The 20,427-nt window shown below is 43.6% G+C and overlaps 1 protein-coding gene across 3 annotated transcripts in view; it reads right to left on the bottom strand.

Annotated features, from left to right (window-relative positions):
• The window catches only part of PDE3A (phosphodiesterase 3A), a 1,456,379-nt gene that overhangs the window by 93,219 nt on the left and 1,342,733 nt on the right, over positions 1-20,427 (bottom strand). For all 3 annotated transcript variants that reach the window (XM_078674052.1, XM_078674054.1, XM_078674053.1), the window contains one exon: positions 13,555-13,758. In XM_078674052.1, coding sequence (XP_078530178.1) covers positions 13,555-13,758 — 204 coding nt within the window. The remainder of the gene's footprint in view (positions 1-13,554; positions 13,759-20,427) is intronic.

Raw genomic sequence — 20,427 nt, 5'->3', positions numbered from 1 at the left:
ACAAGGTGGGGCTTTCATCGTTTGGAAAAAAAAAAAGTTTTCATCCAATGAAAAGTGTTGTTTTTAGGTCATATGATCAAGCCTTCCATCATTAGGAAACCAAAAGTAAAATGAACCAATGAAAAGTTTTATAAACAAGTCACATGACCTGTTATGCGGCATAGGGTATAAAATGCGGAGAAAATACGTTGGCACGTGAGGCGGCGTCAGTAGCGGACCGATGTGCGAATAGGCCGAAGGCAACACAGCGCGCCAAGATCCGGATGGCACCGAGGTGGTGTCCAGTAAGTTGCAGCACTGGTGTGGCCATCCTACAATGTTGAAAGTCGGCGTGGGGCGCCCCGTTGGCCTGTGAGTTTGCGTCAGTAGCGGACCGATGTGCGAATAGGCCGAAGGCAGCACAACGCGCCAAGATCCGGATGGCACCGAGGTGGTGTCTAGTAAGTTGCCGCACTGGTGTGGCCATCCTACAATGCTGAAAGTCGGCGTGGGGCGCCCTGTTGGCCTGTGAGATGGTGTCAGTAGCGGACTGATGTGCGAATGGGGCCAAAGGCAGCGCAACAATATTTTCTGACTGACACCACAAGGCGCTGAGATGCCAAGATCCGGATGGCACCGAGGTGATGTCTAAGTTGCGGACTGATGTGCGAATGGGGCCAAAGGTAGCGTAACAATATTTTCTGTATGGAAGATACCACTAGGCGTTGAGATGCCAAGATTCGGATGGCACCGAGGTGATGTCTAGCAAGTTGCTGCACTGGTGTGGTCATCCTACAATGCTGAAACTCGGCGTGGGTCGCCCCATTAGCCTGTGAGATGGCGTCAGTAGCGGACCGATGTGCGAATAGGCCGAAGGCAGCACAACACGCCAAGATCCGGATGTCACAGTGGTGGTTTCATAGTTGAGAGGCACTTCATCTGCAGTGGGGCGCCGAGATCCGGATGGCACCGAGGTGATGTCTAGCAAGTTGCTGTACTGGTGTGGTCATCCTACAATGCTGAAAGTCGGCGTGGGGCGCCCCATTAGCCTGTGAGATGGCGTCAGTAGCGGACTGATGTGCGAATGGGGCCAAAGGCAGTACAACGCGCCAAGATCCGGATGGCACCGAGGTGGTGTCCAGCAACTTGCCGCACTGGTGTGGCCATCCTACAATGCTGCGCCGAAAGTCGGCGTGGGGCGCCCCGTTGGCCTGTGAGTTCGCGTCAGTCAGTGGGGGCTGTTTGAGGATCTGACTGCATTGGAAAGCAATGTGATGCTGTGCGTCGCCCCCAAGATGGAGGTTCCTCGGCTGCAGTGGGGCGCCCCTTGGTGTTTCACTCGCTATGCAGCTGAGTTGCGTGCGCACTTGTGGCGAATAGGCCGAAGGCAGCACAACGCGCCGAGATCTGGATGGCACCGAGGTGGTGTCCAGCAATTTGCCGCACTGGTGTGGCCATCCTACAATGCTGCGCCGAAAGTCGGCGTGGGGTGCCCCGTTGGCCTGTGAGGTGGCGTCAGTAGCGGACCGATGTGTGAATAGGCCGGAACCAGCACAAGGCGCCAAGATCCGGATGGCACCGAGGTGGTGTCATAGTTGAGAGTTCTGAGCAGCGCTTGTAACACTGTCTGAAGCTTATTTGCACCTGCTGCAGCTTCACTATTGCCCTGGTGTGGCCTAAGATCGCCCATGACATAGGCGGCCACCTCCCGGGGTCCGGCGGAACTTTTTTCCTTTTCCTTTGTGCATCTTGTCCCACAATTCGTTTGACCTGAAGACACGACCAGGTCCCTGAATGTGTGCAGGGGGACGCTATTGATTGAATCAAAATGGCGGCTTCACACAAAGCTGACTCAAGCGTTGCTGCTGATGCTATACAGAGAAAAACTGGTTTTCAGTTTGTACATTCTTCAGGATTTTTCCATCCAAGGATGGTTGAGAGTTTGTATAACAATGGCTTCAGATTTTCAACATACTACTCTTCAACATTCTTCCTAAATGTAACAATGTGAGACTCACTAGGAGAACGGTGTAGTGAGGGCCACAAACGGCTGTTTGTCTTTCCTTTCAAAATGCTGCCAACAATATTTTCGGAATGGAAGACAACACAAGGCGCTGAGATTCGGTTGGCACCGAGGTGGTGTCCAGCAAGTTGCCGCACTGGTGTGGCCATCCTACAATGCTGCGCCGAAAGTCGGCGTGGGGTGCCCGAAGGGGGGGGGGGAGGCGGCGCAAACGAGCCTCTCCCGCTTCTCCATGTGGAGGCAGTTCATCTGCAGTGGGGCGCCGAGATCCGGATGGCACCGAGGTGGTGTCTAGCAAGTTGCCGCACTGGTGTGGCCATCCTACAATGCTGCGCCGAAAGACGGCGTGGGGTGCCCGAAGGAAGTGTCCTTATCCAGGGCATTATCGCTGTATCATGTCCTCCACTAAAATGGCCCTGGGACACCTTAGAACTCGGACGCTCGATTTTTTTTTCCTTTCCTGTACATGCAAAAAAAGGTAAATGCCCGGTACGTTACACGCTTCATCTGCCACGATGAACTCTCCAGAGGAACCGAAAAAAAATATAGTTGTGGTAACTATACCATGCATCGTCATATGGAGAGGTGGCACCAATTAATTATAGTGCTGCATAAAAGAGAGATTTGGAGGAGAACCCCTGACCTGCTAGTACATTCATCAAAGAAGTGGCACTGAGAGCTTCAGAGGCAAGGGAAACGGTCCCAAATTTTTAGAAGAACTTTGGAAAGATTAAAATGACATGTTTAGATTGTGGCAAATTAATTTCATGTGGACAGATGAGTGTTACTCTAATAAATACAGCATATGAACATCATCATAGTCGATGGTTGGTAGAGACATTTTGACTATATCCTGGACCTGCCCGTCCTCGCCCAAAATGGCGCCGGAATAAATGGGACTCGTAACTCCTTGTTGTGTACTGGTTGCAGAACCTTGAAATCACGAGATACGTATGCAGTTTTGAAGCACATGGCGGGCGGGGACGAGAATTGATTGAATATTTCGACATCCCTATTGATATTAAGTTCTGATGTGTTATTGATTACTGTACTGTTGAAAGTTCGAATTAACGTCACCCATGGTACTTGCCCGCAAATGTATATCTAGATAATTTTATTGTAACTGGCCCTGTCGTATTTTAATTATAAAATGTACGTCCACCGATTCCGTAACTGTTAGACACCTTAGTTCTTGCAACCTAATGGCCCGCCCGTTACGTTCCTCTACAGTGTAAATGTCTACTCATCACATACGATTACAGTTTGCTCCGTGGCCGGCCCACGTGGTTATAGGCTCGTATTTGTATAATGAAATTTTCACAATAAAGGTTTTTAAAAGAAAACATGGTAGTAGTATATACATTGGTAAAGTTTGTAATAATAGTCACTGTTTTAGAATCATTAAAAGGCAAGTGAAATAAAGCAGACCAATTACATGAAGGGTAAAAGGTATAATACGAAGGAACGCAGTAAAGATAAATGGTCAAGGGCTGTTGTGTTTTCTATTCCTGCAACATAAAGTGATCGATAAGAATCTCATATTCAGGCGTATCGGCGACTAAGACAGCAGGTCGACCCTCTTTTGCTCAACGGCTCCATCATGGGACGAAGAAACGCTCTTTTTCTCGAAAAAAGAATATATTTTACTTGCAGGACAGTTGTAAAATTTCCGGGAAAGTACATTAGTCTGGAACATTATAACATATATTTAAGAAAAAATAATGTTCGGAAGTAATGAAAAGCGTAATTTTTAGGTCATATGACCAAGCCTTTCATCATTACAATAAGAAAAGTAAAATGAACCAATGAAAAGTTTTATTAACAAGTCACATGACTTGTTATGCTTACGTTACGCGCTGCGCGCCCCGGATGACTTCCGGATGCGCTAACGCGGCGCGTCATATGACGCATTACGCGACAACGCAGGTCCAGAATATAGTCAAAATGTCTCCACCAACCAGCGGTCGGAACACAACCCCTTTCAGCAGGCTAAATAGTTCTGTTAAATGACAACAGAAGGGACAGGCAACAAGAACCATCAGTCAAAGAGGGGAGGGCTAGTTCTTCTCTACCGGGTTACATTGGGGCGCTACCGGAACTGATCGAATTGGTAGTCTACAGTGTTTCTGGATGTTTCAGACTGAAGCTGGGGTTAGCATGAGAGCAGCATCATTTCGTAGCTCCGTCGTGGCCATTCCGCAACCAATCATGGCAGCCGCTCTTTATCGTTATTTTGGGCGGGGTGGGTGGCGGAGCCGAGCTGTTTTGCAGCCATCATTGTGTGGAGTTCAGTTCATCTCACTAGTTTTGTATTTGTCATGAGGGGTTGTTCCTAATGTTTCTATTTTAGCGAGGTCAAAAAGAGATCCCATTAGTGGCCTACTGATTTTGCTCGATTCCTTTTCTTTTTTTTACACGATTTTTCGTTATCTGCAAAGACTAAACAGAGTATTGCGACTCTGTGTTTGTTTGTAAATAGAGAATGAACCAAAGAGAACTAATTCTAAAACAGTAAATACTTGGATAACAATCAATCAAATGGAGAGAGAAGCAGGCACGACGGATTACAACGGGGGCAAAGGCCTGCGTTAACTACCTTTCACTATCTGCAAAGAGAGAGTACTCCTAATAGAAATGAGGGGGGGGGGCACCATTCAAAGCAGATCAGTGTGCATAAACACGAAAATGTTTTCACTTACCACGTACTTGACATTCGACAGCTTATGATATTTGCTATTAAAAAACCATTGAAATTCACTGAAAAAACCATAGGTTATAGACCATATATAGTTAGGAATTAGCATTTACAAAACCTTGAAAATTCACTGAAAAAACCATAGGTTATAGACCATATATAGTTAGGAATTAGCATTTAAAAAACCTTATTTTACTCACACAAAACCATTGAAATTCCATATATAGTTAGTTGCACTAACTATATATTGCGCACCCGCAATCCACTGCTGATCATGTCACATATTACATCATTCATGACATGGTCAGTGACATCACTGATGACATCACTGATGACATCTCAAATGACATCACTGATGACATCACTGATGACATCTCATTTGACATCAATGACCACATCACTGATGATATTATTCATGTGACAATACAATGCATCTCTTCACATTTTAATATAACCTCTGTTTCACCCAGTGTTAAAAACAGAGTATAATTTTTAAAACCATTGACACACCAATACTAGTTACTACATACGTACTCACTGATTCCTACGTCTACACACACATTCACTCATTCACCCATACAATCATTCATACATACAATCACTCATGTTTACAACACAATCATATGCACTCATACACCTATACAGACACTCACACTCTGCCACTCATCCATGGAGTTACTCACACACCTAGTCAGTCCTGTAAAGAATCAATCACACTTCCATTTTCTACTCTATACAGTTAAACATAGAGCACCTTACGTTTTCAACCATATACTAACACATACTTACTCTCTTATACAATCATTGATACAAGTACACATTGATCTGTACAGAGTCACACACCTCCCATCCAGCCACACACACACTCAGTCTCCCATGCAAATACTTGGGCAATCAATCAATAACCCATATAGTTACTCATATAGCTACTGATCAACACATGCAGCAGTTTACAGAACAACAGACATAATGATGCACAAATTAAGACAGTTTAGTCACTAACCCATGCACTCAGTGAGACACATTTAATCACTCACTCATACATTCAGTCATGCACCTACTAAATCCTTCGTCCAGACACTTATACATCCACTCATTCTTCAATATGTAAGACATATTTTAACTTTACAGAAACATAGTCACTGGATGTTGTCATCAGTGATGTCATCAGTGATGTCATTTGAGATGTCATCAGTGATGTCATCAGTGATGTCACTGACCATGTCATGAATGATGTAATATGTGACATGATCAGCAGTGGATTGCGGGTGCGCAATATATAGTTAGTGCAACTAACTATATATGGAATTTCAATGGTTTTGTGTGAGTAAAATAAGGTTTTTTAAATGCTAATTCCTAACTATATATGGTCTATAACCTATGGTTTTTTCAGTGAATTTTCAAGGTTTTGTAAATGCTAATTCCTAACTATATATGGTCTATAACCTATGGTTTTTTCAGTGAATATATATATATATATATATATATATATATATATAGTAATGCATTTATTGAGTACCGATATTTTTCCTTCTGGATAATTTAAATTCATTTAAATTGGGCTAAATTGGGCCAAAATGGAGAATAGTATATTTATTGGAGCATTATCTCCGTTAAGAACCAATTGGTAGAGCGTAATTATAAAATGGTTACATCAAAAAAAATTACCCTCTCTTTCTCCTTAGTTAGCTAGAAGCCAGCAGGAATCTACTAACGCCAAATACAATGAGTTGTGAGCTATCTGGTGTTAGTATTCTCAGCGCCTCTAGGTGTTTCCTTGTCTTCAAGTTCTGACCCAGAGGCTAGATTGAATTTCTCCTGGGAACTTCATATGCTGGACAAAAGAATAAAAAGTGTGCAATATCTTCATTCGTGCATGATAAACATAGGGTGCACTTGGGACCCTTCCCACAGTCTGTGACGCAACCATTACATTATTTAGGTTCAACAATATACGTTTCTGTAGTTGGAAAATAGCATGAAATACACATGTTGGTAAATATCTAGCCAGTATGGGCTATTTTAAAGTTGTTCGCATTGAGAGGAGTCTGGGGAATCTACCAACTGCCGGTGGATTATCAATATTTTTTAAAGTGATAGATTTTAATTATTAACTTAGAAACATTCCTGCCCCTCTGCCCTGTCAGCAATGCCAAGAGTGAACTAGAAGGCAAGTCAGTTGTCATGTGCACCCTGTATGTTTCCAATATTTTAATTCTACATGGAGCAAAGTTATATTGTCTATTAAATGAAACACTAAAGGTTTTTGTAGTGAACTTTTTGCACTCTAGTATTTGAAGGATAACGTATATGTGATAAAGAGGAAAAACGAGGCTCAGTGAAATCAAATATTTTCCTTGCATTAAAAAATGTGGTAAAGCACATGATCCTAGGTTCTCTGGTTTTACATTCTGCAATGTTGTGTCACGTTAATGATACGTATACAGCGCACAACTACCACTGGTCTCTTTGTGTTTACTTTAGGACTATCATAACATGTTACTGGCAAGCTTGTTTAAATAAAAAAAGTCTTCAGCCTTTTCCGAAAGGGAAGGACACTCTCCGGCAATCCACCCATGTCTGAGGGATCAAGACTGTGAATGCCTGACTGCCCATGCTAGTTTAACTAAATCATGGGCAGGTCAACAGATGTTCATACACAAAGGGCAACTGTATTGTTCAAAGGGTTGTTGGGAAGCCTGCTCTTAGACAATTAATCAGAGTGGGTTCCAAAGATAACCTCTTGAATATCCAAAGATATTGGAATAGACGCCTAACTCACTTATTGTGACATGCTTCATCATCTGCACCTATCCACACCCTGGTAGGATGATACCACCAGGGCAGACTCAATCAAAGGTAGAAATGGGAGTTCTTATATTAAATCTAATATTACAAATACCAACAGGTATACCCAAAGGTTTCTTTTATGTGTCGGGTACCTGAGGTATGTATAAATACGTACTCTGAGGTTTTTATATTGAATATAATTGTTCAGTTAAATCTATCAATGCCTTCTAATGCCCGCATTCCATGCACACACGTGAGGCCTAAAGCTCTCACTCTTCTTGTTATTTCTTCTTTGTTGGATTTTCTGAAAGACAAAACATTGTTATATATATATTCGTGTGATAGAGGTTAAGCTTAACATATTGTGCTTGGTGACATTGGAGATACTGGTTTTATTGACTGAGTGATTTTCAAGCATTGGCCCCTATCTGATCCAGGTCTAAAAGATGCGTGGGTATACCTCCTATAGTACAAACCAGTGGTCACTGTGTAGATCCCAAGACTTTGGGGTCTCTTTATGTGTGGGTTATTGAAATTCACAAACAGACTTTCAAACTTGAAATCTAGTGTCATTTCACACATCTTGTGCCTTTTGTTATTATAGTACCCCCAGGTGAAGCATATTGTAAATAAAGGTGATTCATATTCATCCAGTTATTGCATTCATACTCTATGCTTACCCTCTATTTCTTTTCCGAGTCATGCGGTCTCTGTAGGGTGGTGCTGGCTTGTAGTCACACACTTAATGGATGGAGAAATTGTTTTTGTTATGGGTCAAAATAGGAAGAAGACATCATGGTATCATAAACTGTTCATTTATTAGATTTAATATGAGAACTCCCATTTCTACCATTGGTAGAGTCTGCCCTGGTGGTGTCATCCTACCAGGGTGTGGATAGATGTGTCACAATAAGTGAGTGGGGCATCCATTCCAGTATCTTTGGATATTCAAGAGGTTATCTTTGGAACCTGCTCTCATAAATTGTCTTCGAGCAGGCTCCCCAACAACCCTTTGAACATTCCAGTTGCCCTTTGTGTATGACTATTTAAATTGGTAGAATGCAACTGGTCTAATTTTCTCTCGCGCTCCTGTTTGTGGTACAAAGGTCAGCACATGTGCCTCAGAAGATCAGACAGATAGTGCTCAGGCCCTCCTTGATGTAGACCGATACAGTACTATAGAGTGTCTTATGTGCAATACATAAGCCTTTAAAGAATGCACTGTGTTTAATCTGCAACACATGAAGCTGCAACAATGGAGTGGCATGCTCCCGTCTGAGCAGTTTAAGTAGCAATCTTGCTGCATCATTCATTCTCACCTGGAGTTTTCCCACCAACTTAATAGGGAGGCTGATGTACAAGGCATTTCCATAGTCCAGACGTGACTATATCATTGCTGCTACCACTTTCATCATAGTTGAGAATGAAAGAACTGGGGCGAGCTTTCGTAGTTATCTGAGAAGAGCCATACAGCTCCCATATACTTTCACCACGTTCCTGGACATTGACAAGCTACTGTATAGCTGTATGCCAAGACGTTTTGCTACTAATACAGAACACTGGGGAGGGCCAAGCTCCAGTGTCAAGAAATTGCCCAACCAGGGATTCCATTTTGTGGTGATTGTAAGCACTTGGTCTTTTCTGGATTGATCTTCAAAGGGTTCGCTGTCATCCAGTTAACAGTAGCCCACAAGATATTCAGCACATTCAACTGTGACTACGTAGAGCTCTCAAACCAACTCAAACCAACTCAGTCATTCGCATAATTAAACAGTAGGCAATCCAGCTGTGCCAGAGCTGCAATCGAAGGCTGTGTATAGATGTTAATCAGTAGGAGGATATCATGGATCCTTGAGGGACCCCACAGGTTAATGCCTTTGCCCTGGAGACATGACCACCCATCTGTACACTCTGTGAGCAATCATTCAAAAATGATAAAAGCCAGAGAAGGGCAGACCCTGTAATCCCACAAGTTAGTAACAGATACACTAACAATTGATGATTGACTGTATCGAACACTGCCATGAGATCTAACAAGATCAGCCCTGAAGGTCTATTTTTATCTGCAGCCAACCTGAGTTCATCCAGTGCAAAAAGCATTTCTAATTCTCTACTAAGATGAGCCTGAGCAAGATTGTCGAGGGTGGAGCAGTTGCTGATCCTCCACAAATTTTGTAAGGGTCTTGGTGACATGCCGCTTCAGATCTTGGCTGGGTATGGATACCGAGCAATAGTTTTTTAGGCGCCACCCCAAATTCTTCAGTAGAGGGCTTCCAATGGCAATTCTGCTATAGGCGGGTATCTCTTCCTCTTGCACGTTTTATGTCATAGTTTCATGCTTTGCCTTTAATTTGCATGAGGTTAGAGCAAGGAAGGCAGGCAGAAGTTAAATGAAACCTGGGCTGGTTTTCTCAAGAGGACCCCAAGTTAAGCCAGAGCCAGGCTTCTGGCTCGAGGTTTCTGTGGCACACCCATCTCTCTTTTTTTAATGCACTTCAACATCTAGGTTTGATGATTGTCGGAATGGCCATGGTAATGAAGGTGCATGGGCTGGGCGAGCATCAGGGGTAAAGAGGGGTAAAGAAGAATACAAACGCTTCTGGGTCTGGAGGGCACAAGTTACTTGAGAACATGTCAGTTCCCCTCCATTACATTATTTATGCACTACCAATCCTTCTCTAATGTGAAAAGCACAGCAACTGGTAATGGCTATGGTCTTTGTATCCAAATTGTCCACCCGCAGGTACAGGATCAAAAATGCCATATTGAAATACTGGCCTATGTTACGAATGGAAAAGGATTTGAGGGGTAGATTTTAAAACCAACCCAGAATCGCTTATTTGTACACAAACAAATCGTAAACAAATTCTCAACAAAAAACACAAACAACGTGCCAGAATCATCAAGGTACCTTACTGTGCATGAAGTGTGGGAGTTGCAATTCATTTATTAAAGGCAACACTATATTCCACCTACCCAAGGCACAATCATCAAACTCAAAGTAACAGCTACGTGCGACACTAGTAACATCATTTTCATATTGAAATGTCCATGATATAAGTATATGTGGGAAAGACTGAGAGACAAATGAAAATACACCTCAACGAACATAAAAAGTAACATTTGAACAAAAAATCAGAACTCTACTGTTGCAACTCATTTTGATCTCAATAATCACACCATAAGCCAATTTAGGTTTCTGATCATTGAACAAGTTCCGATTGTAGCTGGCAGAGACAATATGTGATTCCTGCTTCAAAGAGAAATCTACTGGATCAACTACCTAGATACAGTCAATCCTAAAGGCCTCAATGAAAGCATGAACTTAAGCTGTTTTTTGTGGATGGTCTATCTAAAGGTTCAACACATGGATGTACATTTCAGAGAAGTAGGATGTATTTAAAAAAGTACAAAAGTCAAATAGACATTTACTTTGTCACAAGCGTTACGTCTATTATGAACATTTTTTGTATACAATGATGACAGAATTGGATTTAGGTCAGACAGTGATTCATTATGATTACTATTATAAATGTCTAGAACCATTATCGTATATATCATTTATCTGCACAGGGTATCATGTCACTGAGGATTCATTGTTTTCAGGTTATTTTTAGATGTATTTATTGTACTGAGAAGACTGGTGAACACATTTTCGTTAGTACCTTTTAGGCAGTACAATAGGCGATCACACATTTCAAATCATGTATTCTTCTTTTATGATACAGGGGTCAGCTTGGATAACAGGAGCTCTGTAGGACTTTCGGTCTTTATCGTGTTAGCTCTTAACTACAGCACTTTTCCATCAATTAAGCTGATGATACTAATTGTTTTATTTTTTAAAGGCATAACTATCAGACTCTTGAAATGTAGAAACTAGTTTCCGTGAACAGTAAGTTACATTCGCGGTATATGCTTTAAACCATAACGTTTATAATGATTGAAACTAAGACTGCACTACATGACATTTTATAGTCACTTGCATGATTGATGAATCAGTGAGGCGTAAGACACGTTCAAGGTTGGTTTTGCACATTTTACTTCATCGTGCACTATTGTCATCGACAAATTTTGAATAACGAGCCACGTTCCAAAGACCTTTCACATAATAATAAGATCATCACACTTTTCTCTCTTTTTTCGACTTTCTCACGAGCACGTGGTTAACGGTCACAACATTCAGGATTTCTCAGACTAACAATTACCAGCACACATGATCTCTTGTGGACATACTAGCCATCTCCTTTTATCACCATTGATTACCTGGTGAAATTATAGGAACATGAATAATGCACTGCACCAAACTGAGTTAGTATTTCTTCTATTTTTGCAGGATTAAACCTCTGATGAAGGGTGCAGCCCGAAATGCATTGGGCTGCTTTAAGTTATGGATATATGAATTTAAAGAAAATTAAAATTGATACTACAATGTAAATATGATGTAATTAAGGGAAAGTAAATAAAATAAAAAGAGCTTTAGTAATTACCTTGATACAACTTGAACAATTAATTTTGATACTCAAAACTCGAGGGCGGTTTGGGGACGCTGCCAGTCTCAAGGGGACAGCGCATCTTTTACCTATGAATTTGAAGCCGTCATTCAGCCTCCTCAGCCACTGATGAACCCTCCTTGGAGAGAAAGTCTAGCGCTCTCCCTGGTAGCGCTCTAGAGCTGACACCTATGTGGTGTCCAAGATCATAATTTATCAGTTAAAAAGGGGGAACTTTCAGTGGAAATATCGAAAACCTACAGGAGGAGACAAATTATCAGTATCAAGCTTTTGCCTTTGCACTTTTCCTTTCCGTCTGTGCAAACTGTCCACTTCCCCTATAAAAAACAGCTTTTCAAATATTAATTAAGTTGCTCCAGCACCCAGAAAGCTTTACAGAGAGAAAAAAAAGCTGGTGTTCTAGATGGACTGTGGCAACAGCATGTATAGAATCTTGTTGAGTTCCTAGGAGAGATCCAATTGGAGACAAAATAGGGGGCTGGTGAGATGATCAGCATGCCATGTACTACTCGATCAATGGAGAAATCTCCCCACTTTCTGCTTTTCATAAATATCACACACACAATTCCTTATACATTTTTTCTGACACAAATTGTTTTAATTAAATATGAAGCAATTTTTGAGCTCAACTCTAATTAGCGTTACATTAATTAGAGGTGTATAACACAACAGATAAACACAAAGGAGAAAACAACTATTTTTTAGAAGTTGGTATATTTCATGCATATGGGTTCCCTTTTTTTTGTACTGCCACTGTTTGAAGTTCCCTATGAGGAAGCAGCAAATGTGCTATAGAGAACCTGCACACTTTATTTGCGTAGTAGATGCTTTTCCTGGGATGCACCCTACCGGTATTGCTTGCATTGTGTTTGTGTGCTGCTTTTCCCAGGGTTTTCTTACTTCCTTGTTGCTCACCTAAGCTTCACTTCGCACCTGAAGCAGTGCACACTCTCTTAAGTTCAGGGTCTCTCTGCTCAAGAAAACGTAAATCTGCACAGTGTGTCAACAAAACTTCGGATGATATACTGCATAGGCTCAATCTCTATGCTTCCCACCTGTAGCCTCTAATCCATCTGGTGATGACTTTGGAAAGTGTGGAGTCGTATGGAAAACCACTCTCAGATTGATGAGAAACCCATGGTGTTGTGGTGCCCGAGCCTGAAGCGCCTGGAGGTCATTTTGCTTCCACATCATCAGGGAGCTGAGATTAGCTCAGGAAGCTATGCTTTGCTGGAATGATGATCTCATAGACCACAGTGGAGTGAGATCATCAGCTTACCAAATGTTGTTAGCAAATGGATGGCTAGGTACATGCACATCCAGGCATCAGTGCGTTTCAACGGCCACACCTGAACAAGGGTGTGAGCACAAATTCAGCTGAGTGTAACTCACAGCCAGTGACTGTGTAGGTGTGTGTGCATTTTTTCAAGAATCTCAATTAATTAAGACTGGGCGGGAAAATAAAGAGGGAGGAATCCAGACACTCACGTTGGCAACCACCACTGTATCTGGCATGAGCCGTGACTGATGGTGCAGGTGTGATCAAATATACTCACCTTTGCATTGAATTCAGCCAGGAAATCGAAGTGTTTCTTCAAGTCGGTGGCCAGAATTGCTTCAATGACAAGGAAACGGAATCGCTTGAATTCCACATGCTCCAAGTTAACTAGGAAATTATACTCTGGTCGAGACATGAACAGATTCCAAGCTGCTGCTGCATGATGGTTCTCCAAAACGGAACGATCATTGTACAGCACCGCCTAGGGAAAAAATAAACTATTTTAGTTAGGTACTGCCATCTAAACAGGCAACAAAGAAACAATATGAGACAAGAATAAGGACATTGAATTATAATTTAAGGTTATAATGAACAATACTTGGGTTGAAGAATTCAGCAGGCACAATACGTCAAATAAAAACAAGCACTGGTAATGGCAATAGATCTGGTTTTAATAACCTGCTCCATGTACATTGATCAGTATGCAAACATAGACACAACACTCACCCTGTAGTCATACAGACACACCACTCACCCAGTAACTCACAAAGTACACCACTCACCCAATACTCAGACAGTGCCCACCCTACACTCAGACACTCACCTTGCACTCATACAGACACACCCTTCACCAGGTCTGCCTGCGCAATCCTACTGTAGTGCAAGAAAACAATGCATGAAGTGCACACTTTAATGTGAAGCCCATTCTAACTGAGATATTTGCTGTTCATTAGACAATGTGATTGCGGAAATAACAAATAGTATGCAATAGGTATAACACAAATATGTACCTCTATATTTTACATACAAATGAGTGATGTGTAGAAAACAGGATATTTTGTGTACAAACACATAGAAAGTGATTGCAATCCTATATTTATGGGACCATAAAAGTGTGCATGCCTACCAGTACTTTATACATGAAAATCAGAATTGTACTCATCTAAACCCAGAGATTACGGATAAGAACTTGTACATTATGCACACAAATACCTGCACATTTTAATACTGAAAAAAACACAGTTGATGGGCAGAATGTAGAACAATGTCATACATTCACCCCAGTACAAGGATCTGGGCCTAAATCCATCGTTTTTTTGCACTCCACACCACCCTGGGTTAGACACTGGCTATATGCAAATCAGCTCTGACCCTGTGACTCATGGTAACAGTCCAGTCCGAACTACCAAGCCATGTCTTTCCCAGACCGGAATCAAGCATCCAAGGACCGGTTTCTGGCTATCAGCCTTCATCAGCCTGGATAGCTTCACTCCAGTGGTGTGGAGAGCCTGGGACTCACGTCTGAGCATACCCAGCCCACTCGGGGTGAAAATTGCAAAAAAACACAGTTGATGGACAGAATGTAGAACAATGTCATACATTCACCCCAGTACAAGGATCTGGGCCTAAATCCATTATTTTTTTGCACTCCACATCACCCGGGGTTAGACACTGGCTATATGCAAATAAGCTCTGACCCTGTGCCTCATGGGAACAGTCCAGTCCAAACTATCAAGCCATGTCTTTCCCAGACCGGAATCAAGCATCCAAGGACCAGTTTCTGGCTATCAGCCTTCATCAGCCTGGATAGCTTGACTCCAGTGGTGTGGAGAGCCTGGGACTCACGTCTGAGCATACCCAGCCCACTCGGGGTGAAAATTGCAAAAAACACAGTTGATGGACAGAATGTAGAACAATGTCATACATTCACCCCAGTACAAGGATCTGGGCCTAAACCCATCGTTTTTTTGCACTCCACACCACCCTGGGTTAGACATTGGCTATATGCAAATCAGCTCTGACCCTGTGCCTCATGGGAACAGTCCAGTCCGAACTACCAAGCCATGTCTTTCCCAGACCGGAATCAAGCATCCAAGGACCGGTTTCTGGCTATCAGCCTTCATCAGCCTGGATAGCATGACTCCAGTGGTGTGGAGAGCCTGGGACTCACGTCTGAGCATACCCAGCCCACTCGGGGTGAAAATTGCAAAAAACACAGTTGATGGACAGAATGTGGAACAATGGCAATGACTGTTCCCATGAGGCACAGGGTCAGACTGATTTGCATATAGCCATGTCTGAAATGGGGTGGCTGAGTGGGCTAAAGAATGGTGATGGATTAAACCCAGATCAGTTGACTGGGGGTGAGTGTTTGATTTGCTCAAACGCTCCGTCCATCATCCCCTTTTGTATCGCTTTGTTCGCCCTAAGTGTGGTAGGGTATGCTCAGACGTGAGTCCCTTGCTCACTTGGCCACTGGATTCAAGATAGCCTGGCTGATGAGGATTATGAATCCGAAACCGGTCCCAGGATGCTTGTTTCCGGTCCATGGAAGACATGGCTTGGCGGTTCGGGCTGGACTGTTCCCATGAGGCACAGGGTCAGACTGATTTGCATATAGCCATGTCTGAAATGGGGTGGCTGAGTGGGCTAAAGAATGGTGATGGATTAAACCCAGATCAGTTGACTGGGGGTGAGTGTTTGATTTGCTCAAACGCTCCGTCCATCAACCCCTTTTGTATCGCTTTGTTCGCCCTAAGTGTGGCAGGGTATGCTCAGACGTGAGTCCCTTGCTCACTTGGCCACTGGATTCAAGATAGCCTGGCAGATGAGGATTATGAATCCGAAGCCGATCCCAGGATGCTTGTTTCCGGTCCATGGAAGACATGGCTTGGCAGTTCGGGCTGGACTGTTCCCATGAGGCACAGGGTCACACTGATTTGCATATAGCCATGTCTGAAATGGGGTGGCTGAGTGGGCTAAAGAATGGTGATGGATTAAACCCAGATCAGTTGACTGGGGGTGAGTGTTTGATTTGCTCAAACGCTCCGTCCATCATCCCCTTTTGTATCGCTTTCTTCGCCCTAAGTGTGGCAGGGTATGCTCAGACATGAGTCCCTTGCTCCCTTGGCCACTGGATTCAAGATAGCCTGGCTGATGAGGATTATGAATCCGAAACCGGTCCCAGGATGCTTGTTTCCGGTCCATGGAAGACATGGCTTGGCAGTTCGGGCTGGACTGTTCCCATGAGGCACAGGGTCAGACTGATTTGCATATAGCCATGTCTGAAATGGGGTGGCTGAGTGGGCTAAAGAATGGTGATGGATTAAACCGAGGTCATTTGACTGGGGGTGAGTGTTTGATTTGCTGAAATGCTCCGTCCATCATCCCCTTTTGTATCGCTTTGTTCGCCCTAAGTGTGGCAGGGTAGGCTCAGACGTGAGTCCCTTGCTCACTTGGCCACTGGATTCAAGATAGCCTGGCTGATGAGGATTATGAATCCGAAACCGGTCCCAGCATGCTTGTTTCCGGTCCATGGAAGACATGGCTTGGCAGTTCGGGCTGGACTGTTCCCATGAGGCACAGGATCAGACTGATTTGCATATAGCCATGTCTGAAATGGGGTGGCTGAGTGGGCTAAAGAATATTGATGGATTAAACCCAGATCAGTTGACTGGGGGTGAGTGTTTGATTTGCTCAAACGCTCCGTCCATCATCCCCTTTTGTATCGCTTTGTTCACCCTAAGTGTGGCAGGGTATGCTCAGACGTGAGTCCCTTGCTCACTTGGCCACTGGATTCAAGATAGCCTGGCTGATGAGGATTATGAATCCGAAACCAGTCCCAGGATGCTTGTTTCCGGGCCATGGAAGACATGGCTTGGCAGTTCGGGCTGGACTGTTCCCATGAGGCACAGGGTCAGACTGATTTGCATACAGCCATGTCTGAAATGGGGTGGCTGAGTGGGCTAAAGAATGGTGATGGTTTAAACCCAGATCAGTTGACTGGGGGTGAGTGTTTGATATGCTCAAACGCTCCGTCCATCATCCCCTTTTGTATCGCTTTGTTCGCCCTAAGTGTGGCAGGGTATGCTCAGACGTGTGTCCCTTGCTCACTTGGCCACTGGATTCAAGATAGCCTGGCTGATGAGGATTATGAATCCGAAACCGGTCCCAGGATGCTTGTTTCCGGTCCATGGAAGACATGGCTTGGCAATTCGGCGTGGACTGTTCCCATGAGGCACAGGGTCAGACTGATTTGCATATAGCCATGTCTGAAATGAGGTGGCTTAGTGGGCTAAAGAATGGTGATGGATTAAACCCAGATCAGTTGACTGGGGGTGAGTGTTTGATTTGCTCAAACGCTCCGCCCATCATCCCCTTTTGTATCGCTTTGTTCGCCCTAAGTGTGGCAGAGTATGCTCAGACTTGAGTCTCTTGCTCACTTGGCCACTGAATTCAAGATAGCCTGGCTGATGAGGATTATGAATCCGAACCGGTCCCAGGATGCTTGTTTCCGGTCCATGGAAGACATGGATTGGCAGTTCGGGCTGGACTGTTCCCATGAGGCACAGGGTCAGACTGATTTGCATATAGCCATGTCTGAAATGGGGTGGCTGAGTGGGCTAAAGAATGGTGATGGATTAAACCCAGATCAGTTGACTGGGGGTGAGTGTTTGATTTGCTCAAACGCTCCATCTATCATCCCCTTTTGTATCGCTTTGTTCGCCCTAAGTGTGGCAGGGTATGCTCAGACGTGAGTCCCTTGCTCACTTGGCAACTGGATCCAAGATAGCCTGGCTGATGAGGATTATGAATTACGAAACCGGTCCCAGGATGCTTGTTTCCGGTCCATGGAAGACATGGCTTGGCAGTTCGGGCTGGACGGTTCCCATGAGGCACAGGGTCAGACTGATTTGCATATAGCCATGTCTGAAATGGGGTGGCTGAGTGGGCTAAAGAATGGTGATGGATTAAACCCAGATCAGTTGACTGGGGGTGAGTGTTTGATTTGCTCAAATGCTCCGTCCATCATCCCCTTTTGTATCGCTTTGTTCGCCCTAAGTGTGTCAGGGTATGCTCAGACGTGAGTCCCTTGCTCCCTTGTCCACTGGATTCAAGATAGCCTGGCTGATGAGGATTATGAATCCGAAACCGGTCACAGGATGCTTGTTTCCTGTCCATGGAAGACATGGCTTGGCAGTTCGGGCTGGACTGTTCCCATGAGGCACAGGGTCAGACTGATTTGCATATAGCCATGTCTGAAATGGGGTGGCTGAGTGGGCTAAAGAATGGTGATGGATTAAACCCAGATCAGTTGACTGGGGGTGAGTGTTTGATTTGCTCAAACGCTCCGTCCATCATCCCCTTTTGTATCGCTTTGTTCGCCCAAAGTGTGGCAGGGTATGCTCAGACGTGAGTCCCTTGCTCACTTGGCCACTGGATTCAAGATAGCCTGGCTGATGAGGATTATGAATCCGAAACCGGTCCCAGGATGCTTGTTTCCGGTCCATGGAAGACATGGCTTGGCAGTTCGGGCTGGACTATTCCCATGAGGCACAGGGTCAGACTGATTTGCATATAGCCATGTCTGAAATGGGGTGGCTGAGTGGGCTAAAGAATGGTGATGGATTAAACCCAGATCAGTTGACTGGGGGGGAGTGTTTGATTTGCTCAAACGCTCCGTCCATCATCCCCTTTTGTATCATTTTAATACTGAAGCAATGCATTACGTATAGGAACCATATAATTATTTATGTCACCCATGACAGAATGCATGCAAATCAATTTTGTGTTAATGCAAACCAGTAAGGTATACATGTGAGCTAGTGAACCAGTGCATCTCATGTGCAAATCTGAATGTACTGCTTTTAAACCAATAAGTTGTACATTATAAACAATATGTTACAAATACAAATCTATGCATTGCAGAATGAATCAATACATATACCTGAACCAAGTAATAATGCTTGTCAACTAGTAGATTATGAATGCAAACCAGCGTATATGCTTTAAAACCAACAGGTTGCACATTTCAACCAATATATTACACACACACAAACCAGTACAAGAGTGTGCTAAACCATATAAAATAAACACTTTTCCAGGCATGAAGATTCATTTTTAATATTTATAAATTATTCTCAAGGTTGGCCCTAAATGCCCTAAGTGCAAGATGCATGGTACTTAAAAAGTAGTACATATGTACTTAAGGTAATTGTTTTCACTGTGGCACGGCTGGCTCACTCACAGAAAATCACTGTGTTACATTATAATACCTTATAATGAAAAATTTCAGTTTGGGAATACCTAGAACCATGATTCAAGGACTCAAATTAATAGACATTTTAAATACAACTGTAAGAAATGTGGTTATTTGTTGAGGGGGGTGAAAGCCCCACTCAATTCAATTCAATAAGCTTTATTCGGTTAGGATAAAACAACCATAAAAGCAAATTTTTAAAACAATTCATTAAGTCAATGGAATACAATTAAGCATGGGCGTAAAATCCGTTCCGTTCGCGGAATTTGCGGATTTTCTGCAATTTTGTGGCCCGCGAATCTCACGAAATTGCAGAAAAATCTGCAAAATCGCGTTCGGGACGAGACATGAAGCACTTACAGGGTTACAGCAGGTGCCCAAGTTGAAGCTAATTTCTTTGTAACTATTTACAAAATGGTTACAAAGAAATTAACTTAAACTTGGGCACCTGCTGTAACCCTGTAAGTGCTTCCTGAGCAGCGCCTCCAGAGTTGTTGCCTACTTGCAACTATTCCCTGATCCTGCTCTGACCCTCGAAGCAGGGTCAGAGAATAGATACAAGTATGGCACAATGCTCCAGGCTGTCACAAAAATTAAACCACAACAGGAAGCACTTACAGATAAAGAAGCAGGTGCCGGACTTGAAGCTCAAATTCACCAGCCCCCGGTTGAGGCTGGGCAGGTGTGCTTTCTCCCCATAATCTACAGTGGTGAATCAGAGGGTGCTGTGATGAACCAGAAGGTGCAGTTGTGGACCAGAGGGTGCTTTGATGGACCAGAGGGTGGCAGTGGTGAACCAGAGGGTGGCAGTGGTGAGCCAGAGGGTGCTGTGATGAACCAGAGGGTGGCAGTGATGATCCAGAAGGTGGCAGTGATGAACCAGAGGGTGAC

The sequence above is a fragment of the Lissotriton helveticus genome, chromosome 1_1 (genome assembly GCF_964261635.1).
Source record: "Lissotriton helveticus chromosome 1_1, aLisHel1.1, whole genome shotgun sequence".
Lineage (NCBI taxonomy): Eukaryota > Metazoa > Chordata > Amphibia > Caudata > Salamandridae > Lissotriton > Lissotriton helveticus.
This window is presented reverse-complemented; position numbering and strand designations above follow the sequence as displayed.